At 36.5% G+C, this 21,750-nt stretch overlaps 1 protein-coding gene across 1 annotated transcript; it reads right to left on the reverse strand.

Moving 5' to 3' along the window:
- Positions 1–14,924: 14,924 nt before the first annotated feature.
- Positions 14,925–15,896, reverse strand: LOC127131436 (uncharacterized). Its single transcript, XM_051060357.1, has 2 exons — positions 15,460–15,896; positions 14,925–15,333 (listed from the first exon to the last, which is right to left on the reverse strand). The coding sequence occupies exons 1-2, from the start codon at positions 15,894–15,896 to the stop codon at positions 14,925–14,927; spliced, it is 846 nt and encodes a 281-aa protein (XP_050916314.1).
- Between the last annotated feature and the right edge of the window lie 5,854 nt (positions 15,897–21,750).

Consider the following 21,750-nt stretch of genomic DNA (forward strand, 5'->3'; position numbering starts at 1 on the left):
TGCTTCTTTTAACGAGACACAAAGATTGAAGAGATAAAAAACATCAAGACAGCGATACCCAAAAGATTAATGAGATAAAAGAAAGGACCAAAGGGAACAAATGAAAAGATTAGGAATTGAGATTTTTAAAAAAATACCAACTCTTTTAAAGAAAAATTATTTTCCCTTTATCTCAAAAATATTTAAAATTTTATTTTGGACCAAATTTATCTTCTTTAAATACACAAATTTGATGGGATATATTTGAATTAATAATTCAAACGCATCATATATATATATATATATATATATATATATATATATATATATATATATATATATATATATATATATATATGATTTTGTTCTTGTGTGATATAGTGGTGTTGATATATTATTGTGTACTATGAAATGTTAGTATTTAGAGATTCAGACTATAAAGGTCCGGTCAATGCGAGGATTAAAGAGATTTTGATACATCACTATCAGACTCTGAAGACTATTTGTCTTTTTCTCGTCACATGAAAACTTAAGCTTAAATCTGCAGAAGATAACTGAGATGAGCTGAAAACTTGAAGAAAAAAAAACGAGTTATTGACATTCAAAGAGTTGTTACTATGTCAAACAAAAAACACAAGTTTAACTTTGAATTTCTTAACACTTGTATATTCTAGAAATTCGTAAGTCTCTAAAGTCTTTGCATGTTGTATTTTATCTACACCACTCTCATTGTATATCAAGTATAATTTTTCACAATCTCTTAATTGTAAGTTAGCGCTTAATAAGTCTCTTGCTAAGTGCTTGAGCAATGTAAGTCTCTTACTGATGACTTCACGACAAGTGTACCGATAATATCGCAGTAATAAAATAAGATCGAATCCATAGAGACTGCTATTTAACAAGACAAAATTGTGTAATGTGTATAAAGTAGTAAATAAGGGGTTTTCAAGTTCAAATGCGAAAAGAAAATAAAGTTGTTTGACAATAAGAAGAAAGCAGTCAGGTTGTGTATAGAATCTCCTATTTATCTATTGTTGATGTTCGATGCATTACATGAATGATATTGACACTATAATCCCACAATGAGTTAACAAAGTCGTTATACCAAATCCTTTGTGTTATAACTCACTAATCAGTAGTCTGAGTTTTCTATCCCTAGTCCACCAACGTAAGCAAGATTAAATAATGCACAATGCATTAATTCCTAAGCCACTACTTAGAGTCTCATATCTTTATTCAGCCAGCATAAGCACAACAATTGCCTCTAACACATAGACTAATGGTCAGTATTTCCTATGTGCTCAATCAGATTAAAAGAGTATCTCACATAAAAACATTTAAAATAAAGTGTAACTGAATAAAACTATAGATTAAATTACTCATGCAATATCAAATCAAACACATGTCCCAACAATATAAAAATAGGTTCATCAAACACAACCTAGCCTAGAGAGAATTAGCTACACATGGTTCAAATTATATTACCAAAATAAGAATAAGAGGTTTGAATAAGAATTCCCTTGAAAAATTGGCCTCCAATGGCTTCAAATGCTCTCCAAATATGCCTTATAGTGCTACAAATCGTCACTTTTGGTGTAGAAATTCATAACCCTCGAAAAAGTACCAAAATTCCCCTTAAAAAGCCTCCAGAATGGACCAGAACGCGTCAAGAAAACCCAGAAAATGGGTCGTCACGCGTGTGATGACTTGCATCACGCGATGATGCGCGTGACTATTCCAATAGTTGCACGCCTTTGCTAATTTTTTCTCCCGATTTTCACTAAGTCCCTATTTCTCCACACTTAGATACTTTTCCTCTTTCTTTGACCTTTGTTTTCATTTTTTACTCCTCTTTAACAAGCTTTGATCTGTTTCTTCCACCGGATTTATGCAATGACAGAGTGTCATCAGAACCCCAAACATAAATCGTTGCTTGTCTTCAACTAACTTGTCTGCACTGCCAATTCCAAACAGAAAATAAGTTACACAATAACAATTCAACATCACCATTTAATTTTTCTTTTACCTGACCACTGTTCTAGCTTCCAACATCCATCAGGAAAATTCATAAAACATCCTCAAATTTGTACAAGTACTCAACTTGTCTCTCATCTCACCTTGATTCACTCATTTGACATGGTAGTATCTCAATTAACATACAAAATAGTCTATATTGAGTTTGATCATGTTCTAATATAATTCGTCAAAGAAATCAAAACACACACATTTGAGGTCTTTTTTTGGTTGTATCTTGTCTTGTGTTCGGGTAGGATATTTTAGGGAAAGTAGGTTTAAACCTTTGGAGTTAGATGCTTAGTTCTCCTTCTACTATCATACTCATTTGTTCTTTCTTTATGGTACTAGAGATATTTCAATTATGGTCTTTAATATGCATTTGACATTCTTTTAAACTTTTTTTTGAAGAAGTTTCTTTTTTCCACTTCTTATTTTCTCAATTTTTTTTGAATTTTTGACCATTTTTCTCTAGTACCCCAACCCCAAACTTAAAACTTTGTTCACTTCCAAGAGCAACCCCAAACTTAATCTTTTTCATATCACTTAAGAACTACAATTCTACCTAACTTTAAAGAGAGAGTGGAAAGATAAGATCTTTCAAGTCATACGACTAAGAATTAAGGCTAAGTCACCGAAAGAAAGGTTAAGCTCAAAGTGGTTAGCAATGGATGTGCCTATTACTACAAGGTGGTTTAAAAAGGCTAAAAGTTAAAATAAACAAATGTATCAGTGTGTGTTAATCAAACCAGAAAAATTTAATCAGAAATAGTTCAAACCTGATAAACCAATCATGCATGGATACACTCAATAAGAAAGAATAATAAACATTGGACTTTATTTGGCTCAAACCTTTCTAGTTGAGGTATTTGAAGGTTGAGTACAGGTCTTTTGATTATTTTCTCATCCTTTTCCTTCAAGTATTAAGTTTCTTTTTTGATGATCAAGTTTCCTTTTGGTTCATTTGTTCAATGCTATAGTTGCAAACTTTGTAAATCTGTAAGAAACAACAACAACAAACTTGTTTATTAAAGATAAACATAAACTTATTGGTACAAAGGGGGACCAAGTATTGTAGCTAATACTTTAGATTGACTTGAGAGATTGACTTGTTGGATGTAAAAGGGAATTGCAGAAATTAATACAAATTCAGAAAACTCCAAATGAACATGTCATTGAAGCGGAAAAAGTCTTGCACGTCTCGCATGGTGTTGTTGAAGTCTTAGTTGTGTTTGGTCCACTCTGCCCTCGTCTGATTGATGTTGATGCTCGAGAGAAGCGGCTTTGCTTTGGACCCATTCCCTAAAACAACAACAACAACATTAGAAAGTGCAAAGAGATTTTAAAAAATAGGATTCTAAAGAGTTTTTAGTCTCTATTTCTTCTTTCAATCCCTTTCTCAAGTCTTTGTCTTATTGCTCCTAAATGTGACATGCTACAAAACAAAAACAAATAATTGAAATAAACTAAAATTTAAAATTTTCAAATTAAAGAAAAACTTATATGATGGGTTTCCTCCCATTAAGCGCTTCTTTAAGGTCATAAGCTGGACCTTTTGGTTTTTGTGTTAGGGCGACATATATGACACGAAAAACACATCATCCTTCTTCTTCCTTTTATTTGGCAGGAATTTCATTACTTTCAGGAATTGAAGGTTTTAGTTCCATATTCTCTTTAGTTTGATAGTAGAATAGGGCATAAATATCATCCTATACTTCATCTATTTCTCCTCTTTCATCAGCCTTGTTGCTAGGTGTATAACTAATCTTTTGTTAAAGATCTTGTAGCTGGATATCTATGTCTAAACGAATTATTGCATTTGGAGCTTCATCCAAAATTATATAATCTTCATATTGCATTCTTGTTCTTTTCCCACATATAATTTCCACTTCCGATTCTTCTATTCTTGCTTCTATTTCTTTATCAGATGGTGTGCGTTTTTCTTCTTCTATCTCTTTTTCAATTCCTCCTTCATCGACGACCTCATATTCCTATTTGAATTCTCTTTCGATTTCCTTATCTCGGGGACTATCTAAAATTTGCCCATCGAACTCCCCACTAGAGCCTAGTTTTAATGCTAATTGGCTAGATATTAGACCGAGTTGTATAGCTAAGTTCTCAAAGGATGCTTCCATGTCCTTTTGCAAGGTATCTTGATGTATGTTGAGTTTCTCGAAATTGAGTTGAGTCATATTTATAAACTGAGTCAGAGTTTCTTCAAGTCGATATGATGAATCCTCTTCCCATGAATGATCAGTGTTGATGTAAGATTTTGACTCTTAATAATTTCGAGAATTTTCTAGAATGAGTGTTTTTTATGGGAGATTCTTTGAATAAGATTCAAACTTTACTAAGGTGGCATATATGTCATCTTGTATGACTGTCTTGACCTAGCATACACAACAACCAAAAAGAATACCTTAGTAGCACTGCACTCAGATAAAAAAAATTAAACAAAAATAAAACTAAAAAGAGAAAGAATAGAAAAGAAAATTTAAGAAGAAACAAAAATAACTAATTAAAAAAATAGAATATTTACAATTGAAAACAAAAATAAAAATAAAAAACAAAATTAAACTTGATGACTTCTAGGAAAGTGTACCGATAATGTCGTAGTAATAAAATAACATTGAATCCACAGGGACTGCTATTTAATAAGAAAATTTTGTGCAATGTGTATAAATTAGTAAATGGGGGGGAAGGGTTAGGTTCAAATGCAAACAGAAAATAAATTTGTTTGACAATAAGAAGAAAGCGGCCAGGTTGTGTATAGAATCCTCTATTTATCTATCGTTGATGTTCGACGCATTACATGAATGATATTGGCATTATAATCCCACAGAGAATTAACAAAGCTGATATACCAAATCCCTTGCGGTATAGCTCACTAATCAGTAGTCTGAGTTTTCTATCCCTAGTCCACCAGCGTAAGTAAGATTAGGCAATGCACAACGCGTTAATTCCTAAGCCACTACTCGGGGTCTCCTATCCCTATTCAACCAGCGTAAGCACAATAATTTCCCTAGGTCTAACACATAGACTAATGGTCAGTATTTTCTATGTGCCTAAAATCAAATTAAAAGAGTATCTCACATAAAAAGCATTAAGAACAAGGTACAATTGAAGAGAACTATAGATTAGATTACTCATGCAATATCAAATCAAATATATATTCCAACAATATCAAAATAGATTCTTCAAACACAACCTAACCTAGAGAGAATTATCTACTCATGATTCAAATTACAATATTAAAATAAGGATAAGAGATTTGCATAAGAATTCTCTTGAATAATTGACCTCTAATGACTTCAAATGCTATCCCAATATGCCTTATAGTGGTGCAAATCGTCACTTTTGGTGTAGAAATTTGGAATCCTCGAAAAAGTACCAACATTCCCCTTCAAAATCCTTCATAATGGACCAGAACGCGTCAGAAAAGTCTAGAAAAATGGGGCCATCGCGCGTGTGATGACATGCACCGCACGCACGATGCAGCTTTTACTTCCCTATCGCACACGATTGTTCCAGTAGTTGCACGCTTTTTCTCCTTTTACACCTGATTTTCACTGAGTTCCTATTTTTCCACACTTAGATAATTTTTACTCTTTCTTTGGCCTTTGTTCTTCATTTTTGCTCATCTTTAAATTGTTTTGATCTATTTCTTTGATCGAATACATGCAATGACAGAGTGTCATCACTTACCTGTGTGTTTGAGCATTTGAAGTGTCTTGCATGTATGCTTTAGCATTGGAAGTCTATTGTTTGAGCATAAAAGTATCTTACTTGTGTGATTCAACATTGGGAGTGTCTTTCTTTGTGCTTGAGCAATTGTAATCAGTTTTTGGTTATAATGAAAATCCCTTGGAAGTGCAAAGGGTTCAACTACTCTCGATTTGTGAGAGGAACCAAGATAATCGCTTGTGTCTCTCTTGGTTTCCTTTCTATCTCTAAACTACTTTAATTCACAACTAAACATTTTACACTAATTCAAATTCTAGATCTTTTGTTCAAAATCTGATAAGAGATTTTTTAGAAAAGAAAAATAAAGCTAACACAATTTAACCCCCTTCTTGTGTTTTTCTCACCTTCAGTTAGAATCATAGCACTTAATAGTGGTACAAAAAAAGATCCTAAGAGAAACACGTGTTTGATGAATTTGGAATCTATGGTCTCGTAAAAGAATAAATATACAATTAGACCTCCAACCTTTAGTGGAGACTCTACATAGTTAGAATGGTGGAAGAGCAATATGTACACTCATATCATAGATATTTATGATGAGTTTTGGGACATTCTTCAACATGACATTGATATTCCAATTATTGCAGTAGGAATGGTAACTGACAAAAAAAGTCTCACACTTGCTCAGAAGAAGACTGATAGGAAACATCACAGAGTTAGAGGCATTTTGTTAGACGCTCTACCTCACTATGAGTACATCAAAATTATTGATAAATTTACTGCTAAAACCATCTTTGAATACTTTTTTGCTACCTATGAAGGTAATATCAGCAGGTAAAATAATCTAAGGATAACCTTCTGGTTCAACAATATGAGTTGTTTAAAATGAAGGAAGATGAAGACATTGAAACTATGTTCTCAAGGTTTCAAGTTCATATATATGGACTTTAAGTTCTAAACAAGAGCTATACAACTTATGATCATGTGAAGAAGATTCTTAAGAGTCTTCTTATCAGATACAGACCAAGGTGACTGTCATTCAGGAAGCCAGAGACTTAAACATTATAAGTATTGAAAGTTTAATAAGCAATCTCCAAAGTCATGAGATGAAGCTCAATGGGTATGAACCTGCCAAGAAATCAAATTCTCTTGCTTTGAAATCTAATGCTCACCCTGCCAAGTCTTCTAAAATTTGGGATTCTAAAGAAGCAACTCACGCAGGAACTTTTGAAGAAGATTCTGATGATGAAGAAATGGCTTTCATAATCAAACGATTCAAGAATTTGGCCAAGAAGAACAAAATATTCTCTGGAAGAAGTAGTGGCTTCAGAGGATCAAGCTCTAAAGAAAAGAAAGATGATCAGAAGTGATGCTTAAACTTCAAGAAGCTTAATCACTTCATTACTGGATGTCTATAGGTGCAAAAGGACAAGCCAAAGAAATGAACCCATCAGAAGGACAACTTCACAAACAAGTTCGAGAAGAGTATCATGGGAACATGAGATGAACTTGCCAATGAATAAGACTTTGACAAAGATGAAGAACAAGCCAATCTAGCTCTGGTGACACTTACATCTTTAGAAACATAATCTGCCTCAGATTCTGGATCAGATTCTAAAGTGGAAGATGAAGTATTTTATAAATTATCCCGCTCTGATATGATTACTTTTATTAGACTTTATGGATTGTCAAGACAAAGCCAACCATATGAAAATTTTGAAAAAACAATATGATTTATTGAAAGATGAATTGCAATCTTCTCAAAATAAAAGTGATGATTTAAAAAAAAAAGATCATATTGCTCTAATAAAATAAATGTATGATAAATCTCTTCATGAGCGTGAAATTAGATTGGCAATGCAGATGGCATAACACCAACCTAAATGTACTTAATATTTTTCAGTCGCATCCATATCTCGTGGACATTCAAAAAAAAGCAAAGGCTTTTTATCTAGATTACCAACTGAGGCAGAATATGAAGTAGTAGAAATATCTAGAACATAACTTATGTGACTTCTCAAACTAATCAAAGAATAATGGGTACAAGTTCAACATCCACCAAGGATTCTTTGTGATAATATAATAGCAATAATATTTATGCTAAAATTTTGTCTGTCATACTAGAATTTTGTGCGTATAAATTCAAACAGGAAATCTACATATCTCTCACGCATCCACAAAAAATGAACTACATGACATTCTCATAAAATCTTTGGCAACACAAGAATTCAACGATCGTATGTCTAAGATGCAAGTTATCGATGAAAAGTTTCTCTTGATGGGGTGCATATGACCAACCTAACATTTATGCACCTGGTTAAATAAGATCCATTATTTTTAGCCTTACTTATAGCAAACAATTTATTTGTATTAAATATTAATTATTGTCATTTACGATTACTAATTGCACAAGCAATTCAATTAATCATGTTCATAATTGTCTTGAGATATTATGTCTTTATATGTAATGTTGCACAATAAACAATTATATAAAAAAAACATTTTGAATATCTTTACTTATTTACACATGACCAATAAGAAAGCCTTCCCAGTAAAAACAAAAGTAATTTGACATAGATCAATTCTTAGGGAGCTTTTAATATCTCAAAAATAAGAGATTGGACAACACGACTTTAATTATAAACTTTTGATTTAAATCTACTCACTGAATTATGGACGATAATTTGACTCATATCAACAAGATATCCGCAAAAAAAAATACTCATAACGAATAGAGTAAAAATCCGCAAAATGGACTCGGGCATGTGCACGGGTAAATATCAACTAAAATAAGCAGATATAAATGCGAGTACGGGTACTGTTAAGAATGTGTGGTTGGACCTAACTCAACCCTACAAAACCGGTTGGTAGAGTGAGGGTTGTTCCCACTTATAAAGTCATGTTCAGCCCATATATTGTCCGATGTGGGACTCTTAACACACCCCCTCACGCCAAGGACTGGACATCTGGAGCGTGGAAATAAATGGTGGGTGGCCCGATAGTGGAAACCATAGTAGGTGGCCCACCGGATCTTAAACGAGGCTCTGATACCATGTTAAGAATGTGTGGTTTGGGCCTAACTCAACCCTACAAAACCGGTTAGTAGAGTGAGGGTTGTTCCCACTTATAAAGTCATGTTCAGCCCATATATTGTCCGATGTGGGACTCTTAACACACCCCCTCACGCCAAGGACTGGACATCTGGAGCGTGGAAATAAATGGTGGGTGGCCCGATAGTGGAAACCATAGTAGGTGGCCCACCGGATCTTAAACGAGGCTCTGATACCATGTTAAGAATGTGTGGTTTGGGCCTAACTCAACCCTACAAAACCGGTTAGTAGAGTGAGGATTGTCCCCACTTATAAAGTCATGTTCAGGCCATATATTGTCCGATGTGGGACTCTTAACACACCCCCTCACGCTCAGGACTGGACATCTGGAGCGTGGAAATAAATGGTGGGTGGTCCGATAGCGGAAACCATAATAGGTGACCCACCGGATCTTAAACGAGGCTCTGATACCATGTTAAGAATGTGTGGTTGGACCTAACTCAACCCTACAAAACCGGTTGATAGAGTGAGGATTGCCCCCATTTATAAACTCATGTTCAGGCCATATATTGTCCGATGTGGGACTCTTAACACACCCCCTCACGCCCAGGACTGGACATCTGGAGCGTGGAAATAAATGGTGGGTGGTCAAGAAACCATAATAGGTGGCCCACCGGATCTTAAACCAGTCTCTGATACCATGTTAAGAATGTGTGGTTGGACAAAACTCAACCCTACAAAATCGGTTGGTAGAGTGAGGGTTGTCCCCACTTATAAAGTCATGTTCAGGCCATATACTGTCCGATGTGGGACTCTTAACACACCCCCTCAGGCTCACACATGCGCGCGCACACATAGTCTCTCACACGCATATACAAACACACACTCTCTCTTTCTTTATCTCTCTCTCATAATACATTTATAAAGGGAATTATACGAAAATTTTCTTTATTTTATTTGTCTTATCCATTGTCTATCAAACATCATGCAAGACAAAATATTATCCACAATTATAAAGATTTGTATTGCACAATTTTGTCTAGTATTTATCCTTTTGAAAATCAACCGCACCCTTATTGACGAAAAATATCATTGTTGTTATGGGAAAGAAGTGTCATTCTATATGATATTTTTCAGACTCTTATAAATCATATTTTCAAGTAAAATTAATTCAAAAATATATATTCAATTCTATTCAAGAGTAATTATATATATATATATATATATATATATATATATATATATATATATATATATATATATATATATATATATATATATATATATATATATATATATATATATATATATATATATATTCTTTTTGTTAAAAACACAAAAAAATGATTTTTCCAATGCAAGTCAGTGAGAATCTCAAATGATTGGCTAAGTGTGTCTGTGATGGGTATCAAGTAGTTCCTTTTTTCCTTTTTTCATGGAAGAAGTTTCATTTTTATAATCCTTCAACCATCAAGGGCCCTTAAAAGAGTCTTCCTTAATCATAACGTTTCTTCTCTTAGCTTCTATAATCCCTGCTATTATGGAGGCGTTTTATGACTATTCACGTGACCTCTTAACATTGCTCATAGAGTTGGAGCCGACTTATTTTTATGTCTGAGTTTTACTACAAGACTGACCTACCCGTATTGCCGGCATGTGAACTTTTTTTGTAATAGTGCTTCCCCCTAAATTATCAAAATTTTGGGGCAACTTAAACGTTATGTTTCCGAAGTCAAGGTTTCTAACTTTGAGGGTTCATGTATTTTCAACGTCATTTTGTTATGTATTTTCAAGCCATTTTCTTACTTTCCAAACATAGTTTAAATAAAATAAAAATAATGCAGACAAATTATATATATATATATATATATATATATATATATATATATATAATATATATATATATATATATATATATATATATATATATTTAATCATATCTCATGGTATTTATATATGGACAGTGACAATCAAGTGAAATATATTTAAATGTGTTACAATCTGGTACAATCCCAGAAACTAGCTTATGGCATCTAGAAATATGATTTAATTTAATATGAATATTTTAAAAATGATTTATTTGTATATATTTACAGTTATAGTACAAAAGTTATAATGATATAAATAAATAAATATTTTATTAAAATTTAATACATAATATAAAATATATTAAAAATAAATATTCTCACAATATGTCAAATAGTCAAAACAAAATGAAACTGAAAATTAAATAAAGCATTTGATCTAGAATCAAAAGCAAAAGTCTGCCGACCACAAATTACAAACTGCCCAGCTTTTCCCTATTCAGGACTTCAGTTATGTTTTAAAAAATAGAAAATAAGAAAATAAGAAAAGGTGTAAAAGTAAATGAGTGATAGTATTTGGATCATGAGATATCGACAAATGTATTGTGTTTTTATATTTTTAAATTTCAAAAATACAGTGTTGGTAGACTCACCCTCTCACCCCGTTCTTATTTTATTGGGTTTTATGTTCACTTGCTCAATTATGTCCATATATCATATTTATTTTATGAACTTTTATAAGATAAATCTAAATAGATGAACATGTTTCTCTGCCACCTTTATCCAAATTCAATCCGCACCTATTCAACTATAGTTATTTAACTTTAAAATAAAAGAAAATAATCCAACATAAAAGAATTGCATTATTTCCTAGTTGTTGAATTTTCTTGTAGTTGTTGAATTTTCTTGTATTTTTTTCCCTACAAAACCCTTTTAAACTTAAGCAATACAACATTATATATTACTTGAATATTTATGTTTATTTTACATCTTTGTAACCGGTAGTTAAGCGATGCATACCTCTAACTTTTAATTGGAACATGCTAAATCACTTTTATTTATTGTTTCTCTTTTGAAACCTTTTCTTTATACCGACTAAATATGGAGCTTGTAATTTCGATCATTAACGTTATTATTATCAGTACCAGATAACAGTTCTCATGAATATGGATGCATGGAAAATTCCAATTATATTGCAATTCTGACATGTGTATGGATGCATGGAAAATTCCAATTATATTGCAATTCATAAAGGATTCAAAGTGTTACTCCCAATGGTGGAAACAAGACAGAAATTGTGAGGCATGAGAGGGTTTTGTTTCTTTTAATGAGACACAAAGATTTCACTAAGAAATGATAAAAGAGAGAGGATGGATGACGATGAATTGAGGGGACCATTTCTCCTACTTCAACCTTGAGGTGATTTTAAAACTATTTATGATGGGACCATTTAGATTTTGAAATAAGAAGCAATTTAATTTAGAGAGCTTTATATTTAGATTTAAAATGTTACAATTTTCAGATTAAAATGTTGCAACACCTTATAAATTTGTAACGATGATTAAGTATTTCTGTTATTTCACCTCTAGTTGGTCTGAAACAGCTGTCACTACATAAGACTTGTCATAATGTAGTATTGGAAAGTCTTCCGGAATATCAGGCTGGTGTCACATTAGGTTCGAATCCTCTAGACGGATTCTTTGTTTGCAGAAGTGCAAAAGATCTATGTAGTCGGATTGAGTGACCTTGAGATTAGGTGCATGAAATGCCAGTCTCATTATTGTGATGTTCCGTAGGATTGCCCTTACACATGACTCTAGGCTCCTAGAGTAGCACATGACTCTCCCCATAGATTGCTCATGCGTACTCGAGCATTGTGGTACTTTTGAGGCAAATTTGACTATTTCTTTTCATATGTCTGATTTCCCTTATTCTAGATTGTTGATTTGTCTATCTCACTTCACTATATAAATGTCATTTCACCTTTTAAGGAACGTTTCCACTCTTTGTGTAAACTATGTTTTTTCTCTTACTTTAACAAACTTTTAATTCTTCTTCCATGAGTCTTAGCGAATCCCATTTTACTTATTCATTTCTTCTTTTGGATTTTGTGTAACCTTGGTTCATCGCAGTTTTAATGCAACCTTTCATCGTACTTCTCCCTTCAAACTTCCAATTTTGCAAGTAACACTTCTATCTTTCTCATTTGTAGATATTTCTTTGTATCATTTATTTTAGACATGGAATATGTAGGGGTGAACCAGAGAATGTCATAGAAATATCAAGTGGTGACAATATAAGCGATGCTTCATCTCGCATTAGGCTAGTCTACCTATAAATGTTGAATCCTGATCCTTTGGGAGTTGCCCACCCCATTCCAAACCTCGTTGTTCTTAGCGATAATTTTGAACATAATGGAGGTTCATTCGAAGATGATAGCAAACCTTAAGTCCCATCTTTTATGGAAACACAAATGCTTCTACAGAAGGAGTCAGAGGGATGATCCCAATTCATCCCTTTGTCAGGGAGGATGGTATCGGTCCCTCCTCTTCTGTGTTACATATGGAGGATCTTGAGTCTGTTAAGGCGTGTCATGATGGTCTGAGGGTTTGTGCATTCATTAAAGCCTTTCAATCTTTAAATAACTGATAACCCATTAGTAATGAGGTTATGTAGCATTTCCACTTCTGGGATCATTATCGAATTCATGATGAAAATCATATTTTTATTGACAATAGAGTAGACATGGTTTGGAAGGACCGAAAAAGTCCTGTGTTTCCTGCTGATGTTCTTCCAGGACGCATCTTCTGACCAGCCCATCTACTCCTCTCTTGTATAGGAATAGGTCATCCCACAAGTAGAACATGCAATCATGAACAAAGTTTTTCTTTTTGTTAGAATCAAAATCGTTAGGGATTACACCCCCCGCCAGATAATTCACATAGTCTGTGAACCACGGGATACCGATGACAGCGAGGATGTGTTCATCAACGAACTCATCCTTTATTGGTCTCTTCTCCTCTGTTTCTTCAATTGGTGACATTCAGGATAAATGATTTGCTACTGTGTTTTCACATCCCCTTTTGTCCCTAATCTCTACATCAAATTCTTGGAGGAGTAAGATCTACCTGAGAAGCCTCGACTTAGAATCCTGTTTAGCAAACAAATATTTCAAAGCGGCATGGTCAGTATAAACGACAACCTTCGATCCTAACAAGTATTTCTTGAATTTGTCAAATGCATAAACAACGACCAATAACTCTTTCTCAGTAGTTGCATAGTTCATCTGTGCAGGGTTAAGCATGTGACTAGCATAGTAAATGACATGTAGCAACTTCTCTATTTGTTGTCCTAGAACTGCCCCTGCAACAATATCACTAGCATCACACATGATCTCAAACGGAAGAGACCAATCTGGGGCAATAACAATCGATGCCGAAAAGTAATCCACGAACACTTCCATATGCTTTTCAAGCATGTCAGCGAAAATGGAAGTCATGTAGCATTGGAAGGTGGTTGGAGCATTACACAACCTGAATGGCATTCTTCGGTATGCAAACACGCCATACAGGCATGTGAATGTTGTCTTCTCTTGGTGTTCTGGAGCAACTGCAATCTGATTATACCCGGAGTATCCATCTAGAAAATAGTAGTAATCATGTCCAGCTAACCTTTCCAACATTTGGTCAATGAATGGAAACAGGAAGTGGTCCTTCCTAGTCGCTATGTTTAACCTCTTGTAGTCAATACTCACGCGCCACCCGGTAATTGTCCTTGTAGAGATTAACTCATTCTTTTCATTTCTTATTACAGTGGTCCCCCCTTTTTTGGGGACCACATGCACCGAACTCACCCAAGGGCTGTCAGAAATAGGACATATAACACTTGCGTCTAACAATTTCACCACCTCTTTCCGAACTACTTCTTTCATTGCTGGGTTGAGTCTTCTCTGCAGTTGGACCACCAGTTTATGGTCTTCTTCCATGAGAAATGTACAAAGTAGGGATAATACCTTTCAAATCCTCAATTGCCCATCCAATAGCATTTTTGTATTTTTTTAGGACTTGGATGAGCTTCTCTTCTTGGACATTCTTGAGGCTCGAATTTATGATAGCTGGGAATTTACCTTCAGAGTCGAGAAAGACATATTTGAGATTCTCAAGAAGTTGTTTCAACTCCGTTCCCTTCTTGGGCTCTTTATCCTCTTCACTAGTTTGAGGTAGTCGTAAATCTTCCCACCGGTGTGGTCGAGATCCTTTCCATGGGGGTTGTGCGTCCATCAAGGCCATCACTTCGGATTCCCCGTTGTCCACATCTTTATCACTATCAGAAATGGACAAACTCAACACTCTTTCCAAAGGTAATTGTGGTGCATTCAAAGGACTATCATACGTCATACTTGATCCGGAACCTCTATATTATGGCTGGTACAAATATCATCTTTGTACTTCATGGTGTTTCGAACATCAATCTTTAATTCCTCATCATAAACCTTCAGCATCATAGTCCCTTCCTCTATGTTGGTCAAGCATCTTCCCATCTCTAAAAAAGGTCTCCCAAGGATGAGAGGGATCTCTTCCTCTTCAGGCATTTCTAGAATCTCGAAATTCACCGGGAATACAAACTTGTCAATTTTCACCAGAACATCTTCAACAATACCATACGGTTTCTTGAACGAATGATTGGCGAATTGGAGTGTCATCCTGGTATCTTGCACAACCCCTATACCAAGCTTCTTGTAAATGGATAACGACATGAAACTAACACTTGCTCCTAAATCAATAATAGCCTTTTTGAATGATCTGTCTCCAATGGTACAAGGAATAGTGACCGCTCCTCAATCTTTCTTCTTCATTGGGATCTTCATACCCTACAAAATAGCACTACAAGTTTCGGTAAGAATAATCGGGTTGGTGTCGATGGCACACCTCTTAGAAATGATGTCCTCCATGAACTTGGCATAAGTAGGCATTTGTTCAAGTTCTTCCAACAGCGGAATGTTAATCTCTAGCTTCTTGAACAACTCTAGGAACTTTTCAAAGTTTTTCTCATGTTTCCCCTTTTTCTTGTTTCTGGTGTGAAAAGGAAGCCTAACAACCGGCTTAGGCTCAATGACTGTTTCTTTCACTACTGGTTTCGGTGCCACCACTTCTTCCCTCACAACTTCATTTTCTTTGATCTCAAGATCCACTTCGATCAATTGATCTTCCTCTTCATCCATCTCCTCAACTACTTCATCAAATTTTCCATTTCTTGTTGTCACAACACTCACATTATTACGCTCTCTAGGATTTGTCACAGTTGGACTAGGTAGAGCACCTTGTGCTTGAGAACTCAAGGCTAATTGCTGTGCTATTTGACCCATCTGGACTTCAAGATTTTTTATGGATGTTGTGGTGTTTTTCTGATTATTTTGGGTTTCTTCTTGGAATTGAACATTATGAGTTGCCATTCTTTCAATGGCAATCTCCCAATCAACTTTCTTAGGGGCTTGTTGTTGCTGCTGTTGTTGATATTGAGTTTGGTATTGATCGTGTTAAGGAGCGTTCCCTTTTTGGTCTTTCCACGAGAAGTTGAGATGATTCTTCCAAAAATTTAATTTCCTCCACCTGTTGAGGTACTGTAAAATAATACACCGTTTGGTGCAGACCATTACAAATTTCACAACAAATAGTAGGAGCCGGTTAGACCTGTGCCACCTATTGGGTACCTATATTCATCGTCTTCAACTTCTTCTAAACTTCAGCAGTTATAGTATCTTTGATACAGATTTTATTGGTTTCCAGATTTAAATCGATAATCCCTTCTGGTTTACTTTGACATCTATCGTACAACTCCAAGTGCTCATTAGCAGCAATAGCTTCAATGATCTTCTTGATACTGGTGGCTATTGAGAAATTAGTAGAGCCACCGGATGCAATACCAATCAACTGTTTGGTCTTTATTTTGAGACCATTCATAAACATCTGCATCTGTTTGGTTGGATCCATATTATGAGTTGGGTAGGCGACCAGGACTCTCTTGAATCTCTTGTAGGCGTCTCCCAAAGTTTCCCCGTCCTTCTGCTTAAAATTCAGAATTTCATACCTCTTCCGCAGAAAAATCGACGCTGGATAATACTCATTCAGGAAGGATTTTTCCATCTCTTCCCAAGATGTGATGCTACCGGCAGGTAGAGAATAGAACCATTCTTCGGCTTCTTCCTCTAAGGTGAACGGGAACATTCTCAACTTCTTAGCTTCTTCGGTGTGACCATCAATTTTTAGAGTGTTGCTCATGGTCAGAAACCTCTGCAAATTCTTGTTTGCATCTTCATTTACCTTTCCAGTGAAATGCTTCCTTTCAAGCTGATTAATAGTACTAGGATGTAACTGGAAATTAGCCACGTTCACTGGTTGGTTGACAATTGTTAATCTGTTGGTTGGTGCATTTGCACCTCCATAGTCACCCAACAATCTTTCTGGTGGCAGTGGATTCTCGCCCATTGTTTTGATCTCTCTCTGAACCAGAATCTGAACCTGAATGAGTGGAAGGTTGTTCTTCGTCTGATTCCAGTCTTGCAAATCGAGCTTGTTTGAGTCTGGCCCGCAAAGTTCTTTCGATTTCTACGTCAAAAGGAAATCAGCTAAGGCCTTACCTCGCATACAAATATCAGACACAAATTAGTTGATATTAATCAAAATAAATTATTAAAATAACAGAAAATAAATTTTAGTTGTAGAGCAACAAAATTTCAATTGAAATAATTTAAACTTTATATTTGGCAGTCCCCAACAACGGCGCCAAAAACTTGATCGGGAAAATAACAAGTGTACTATTTGGCCAATGTAGTAATAAGAGGGATGTTTCCCAAAGATCGATCTCGAGGACTGTGCAGTAGTACAAGTTTAAATTGTGACTCAATTGAACAAAATAAATAGTTGGGGTTTTGTAAAAAGTCACTGTATAAGGGAATGAGAAAAGAAAGCAGAATAAATCTTTATCACAAATTATAATAATATGCCAAGGATGGTGTATGAATATCTCCTGTAATGACCTTGAATGTATATCTCCTTAAACAATTCAAAATGTTCAATTACCATATCTTAAAATTGTTTCCTCCTAAGACCTCAGTGGGAAACCTTTGATCATTCATTCTAATCTCTAAGTCCTTAGGCGATTATAATGAAGCCAAACAATACAAAATTAACAAGATAAAACCGGTAACCATAGGGTATCCCTAGCCCTAGGTGATATCTACTATAGTTTCACTATACAAAAATCTTAACAATTGCAATCTCGCAAATTATTAACCATATAACAATCCTTATTTTTCTGATAAAGAAAGCATTACAAATATTGCACAGTGAAATTGACAACAAACATCATATATTAAGGAAATTATCAATTCACAGTCATTACACGATCAATTCAGGGACACCCCATGGCATTAGGGGGTTTAGCCACTCATATTATTCAAATAAGATACAACATAAAATTTAGACATTACAAAAGTAAGGGAATCTCGTTGATCTTCAATCGCATCCGCTCTTGAATGACCTTCATTCTTCACCGCTCTTGATCGCTTCAATCTTTATCGTCTCAAATCTCTCTCTATGTAAAAGTCCTTTTCTCCATATTCAAAAATCCCCTAAATAGTTTCTGATCAAATATTTGATGTAGAAAAAGTCCAAAATGCCCTCTAGGATCAGCCATGCCAAAATACAACAAAAACTGGAAAATGAGGTGTCCAAGCCAACATTGGTCGTGTCAGTCAACACGGCCGATCGTGTTGGATGTCTGGTTGCAAGGGTCCAACACGCCCCTTCCAGGGTGGCTGACACGGGTTGTGTTAGGTGACACGGGCACTCGTGTCAACTCCCTGTTTTTGGCCCTGGCTCCTCTTCTCCTGACACGGACCGTGTCAGGGCTACTGTATCGTCAAATTTCTTCTTTCGATGAGCCCGGAACGTCCGATTCCCTTGGCGAGTGTTTACTGTGGAAATTGGTAAACAATCGCTGGTCCTCCCTAGGCTTTAAAACGAATGGTTACTTGCAGGATCGATTAGTTGATCCTAGGACATGTGCTAGTGCAAGTGAGACTTGTCCAAACTTCGACAGAATGACTTTGTGAGGAACGGCTCCTAACAAAGTGTCGAACAAGCGTAGGGTTTTTCCACACGAATGGTTTTAAACAATGTTATCGCCTATAGGTGACTCGTGACCGACAACGCTATAACATTCAAAAGAGGTATACGACGAGCACGCTTTTGGTGAACTCTATTATCGTAATAGAATCAGTGTCGACAGCGTAAACAACAACATAAAATGATAACTCAAAAGTAAAAGAAATTAAGATAAAATTTTCAACGAGAACAATTGAAAAATAGGGAAGTTGCATTGAAATAAATGTGGTGATTCACGTACATAACACTCTCAGAAAAACTCTTTGCTTCCTCGCGCTGGGAATGGGAAGTTTTCTTACAAGTGATTTCGCAGTACAAAGTGAACACCTCGAGCCCCTTGTGGGATACTTCTATTTATACTAAACTAGAGGAAACTACTCATAAGCTAAACTCCTAGAAACTAGTAGATGTTATGTCACACGATCTGCACAACCGCTGCATCCATGTCTTGCTAACTGCTCCACATTATGGCGCTCTTATTCCTTTTGAAACTGCTGTTTATTTTAAATTTCAAATTTCTCCCGCCCAGACGTTAGGGCGATGTTGTCTTCTGCATATTGACGACAATTCTTTAAGTCCCAAACCTTGCGTTGGTCGACATAATGGCCTGTCGACGAGGCCACCTTCCCCCTTCGGCTTCATTCTTTGATTTGTGTTTTTTCTACTCTTTCTTGCCTCCAACGTCTCTTCCTCCTTTGATGGGGTATGACCCCCACATTCATAGGACTCCTTCATTAATTACGCTTTCAAGATGCCTTTGAGATTTTTCGTGGTAACAAAATGCCCCCCAGAGATGCCATTTTCGACTGTCGAAGTTGGTGAGATGATGGCATCTCTGAAACTGTCGATTTAGCCCCTACTGTTTCCGCTTCTACTTAGTGGGACCTCTGTTTACCCCACGTGGGTGACGTCGTACCATCATGACGAACATTTCTTTTTCTCCTCGAGACGCACAAAATCAAGTCTACGTCATTTCACGTCTTCATGACTAAACGTGTTTGTCTTTTCGCTTGCCTTCTCTCCTCCACGTGTTTGTAGGCGTGGGAACATGGGTATACGTGTCGGCCATGGAAGTTCAACCGCTCCCTCTTCTCTGCTCAGGGTTTAAGCTCTATAAAACCCTCATTCTTTCTTCTTCTTCTCTTTTTTCGCTCTCTTGTTTTAGCATTCACTTGTTTTTCTGCTTTTTGTGAAAACTCTTCTACTCCTCAACGCAAGAATCTTTTGTTCTCTCCATGGCAAGCTCTAACAAACCTTTTGCTGCTACACTCACACGTCCCATCAACATTAATGGTAGGGAGTATGTTCCTGAGCCTCCATTGGCAGAAGAAAAGGAGAAGATATGGCGTTCTCAGGTATTGATTCCTCTCTCTCTGGCTAATGAACCCTTAGCGTTCCTAGGTCCTCTCCCAGCAAATCGACACCCAGAGGTTACCAAAAACGACTCTTCCCTTTTTCCCGCCAGTCACATTTTTGAACCTGTGATTTCCGCTCAACAACCCTTCTCCCTTCGATACTGTCGATAGGAACTTCAGGACTGCTCCTCCCAGGAACTGTCCTAAGTTTTGTGCTTGGATGAACCGTTTGGAAACGGAGAAAATCGACCACTGGAAAAGGACAAACATCTATACCCTTTTACAGATTGCCCGCTGTGGCCCTCCCTAGTCCCGTGGCATGTTATTATCCGCCCTTCAATTCTGGGAGAGTTCGACCAACTCCTTCCATACTAAGTGTGGCATGATCACGCCGACACTTCTAGACATTGCTGCCATCACTAGCTTGAGACCAACTGGCGAAGTTTTCGACTGCGAAGCTGTAACGCCAGTTTCCTTGAGGTTTGACATTGGTGACTCTCTCAAACCAACATACAACAACTTTATTGATCATCACGCCACTTCTGCAGGCCCTGTGACCGACGAGGAACATGTGGCTTTCTTGACCCTTTGGCTGTCCCGCTTTGTTTTCTGCTCAAGGTCTATGCAGGTAGCCAAGCATTTTGCTCTCCTGGCAACCCAATTGCACCAAGAGCGTGACGTTGCCTTGGGCCAACTGATATTAGCCTCTCTCTACGAGTCTCTGTCTGAGGTTGTCTGCCAGATTAGACTCTTCGACCCTGAGAACTCCAAAAAGAAGAACGTATTGGTCCATGGCCCTTTCTGGTTTCTGCAATTGTGGCTCAATGCCACTTTCTCCAAAGACGCAACCCCCTATGGAATGAGGAGGGTTGCGTGTCCCCTAGAGGAACAACATCTTATCTGTAAACGGTTGATCCCCTTGACACCCATCGACAAGAATTTCCCAGACCTTCAAGTGTTTCAACTCATCTTCAACATCATTTTGATTCGTGTCGATTTCCTACCCTCTATGGCCCCTTTTAGCCATCGAACTGAGGGTTCTGAGTGGCTCACTAGACCTTTCCCTCCGGCTGACGGGGAATATAGGAATGAATCCTTCCTTATTTGGAGGCGTTTTTTGGTCCCTCGCTTCTTGTCGGCGGAGACTGCCAGCAACAATCCTGGCCTAGTGGCTTATCAGCCTAACCTTGTGGCCAGGCAATTTGTCCTTTGCCAATTCATCCCCAAATCTCTGTTTTCCTCTCAAGAGTTACTTGCCAATATCCTCTGCGGCCAACCTTGGAGCGAGGTCAAAGAGGAACTTGAAAACATTTGGAAAAACCGACCACGTCTTCCTTCTCTCCCGTTTCGACCAGCCTACTACTGTACCAAAGAATTCCATGATTGGTGGCAGTCCTATTTTACCCTTTATGTTGGCGATCCTGATGCCAAACTTTCTGAATTAGCTGAGGCTTTTGTTTGTTTGCAGGCGAAGTCGACCAAATGTAAGGCTCTTCATGTCAAACAAATTCGTGCTTTCCAGAATTATTTCCAAGTTGTGTATCGACCAGATAATCTTCGTGGGACCATCTGGGAGGCTGCGGTCGAACTAAAAGCGAAAGTAACATTCGAAACTCAAAATCCCTGGTTATGTGAAAGACAAATATCTTTACGCCCTTCACTTTGGAAAACTCAAATTCCCTCCTCTGCCATCTAGTCC

Source organism: Lathyrus oleraceus, chromosome 3, assembly GCF_024323335.1.
Source record: "Lathyrus oleraceus cultivar Zhongwan6 chromosome 3, CAAS_Psat_ZW6_1.0, whole genome shotgun sequence".
NCBI classification, from domain to species: domain Eukaryota; kingdom Viridiplantae; phylum Streptophyta; class Magnoliopsida; order Fabales; family Fabaceae; genus Lathyrus; species Lathyrus oleraceus.

Bases quoted from the DNA above. Each gene is read 5' to 3' on its own strand.
- LOC127131436 (XM_051060357.1), bottom strand. From the start codon at position 15,896: ATGGGTCAAATAGCACAGCAATTAGCCTTGAGTTCTCAAGCACAAGGT. The intron at 15,334-15,459 runs GTGTGCCATCGA...CATTGGAGACAG, and splicing joins GAGGACATCATTTCTAAGAG to ATCATTCAAAAAGGCTATTA.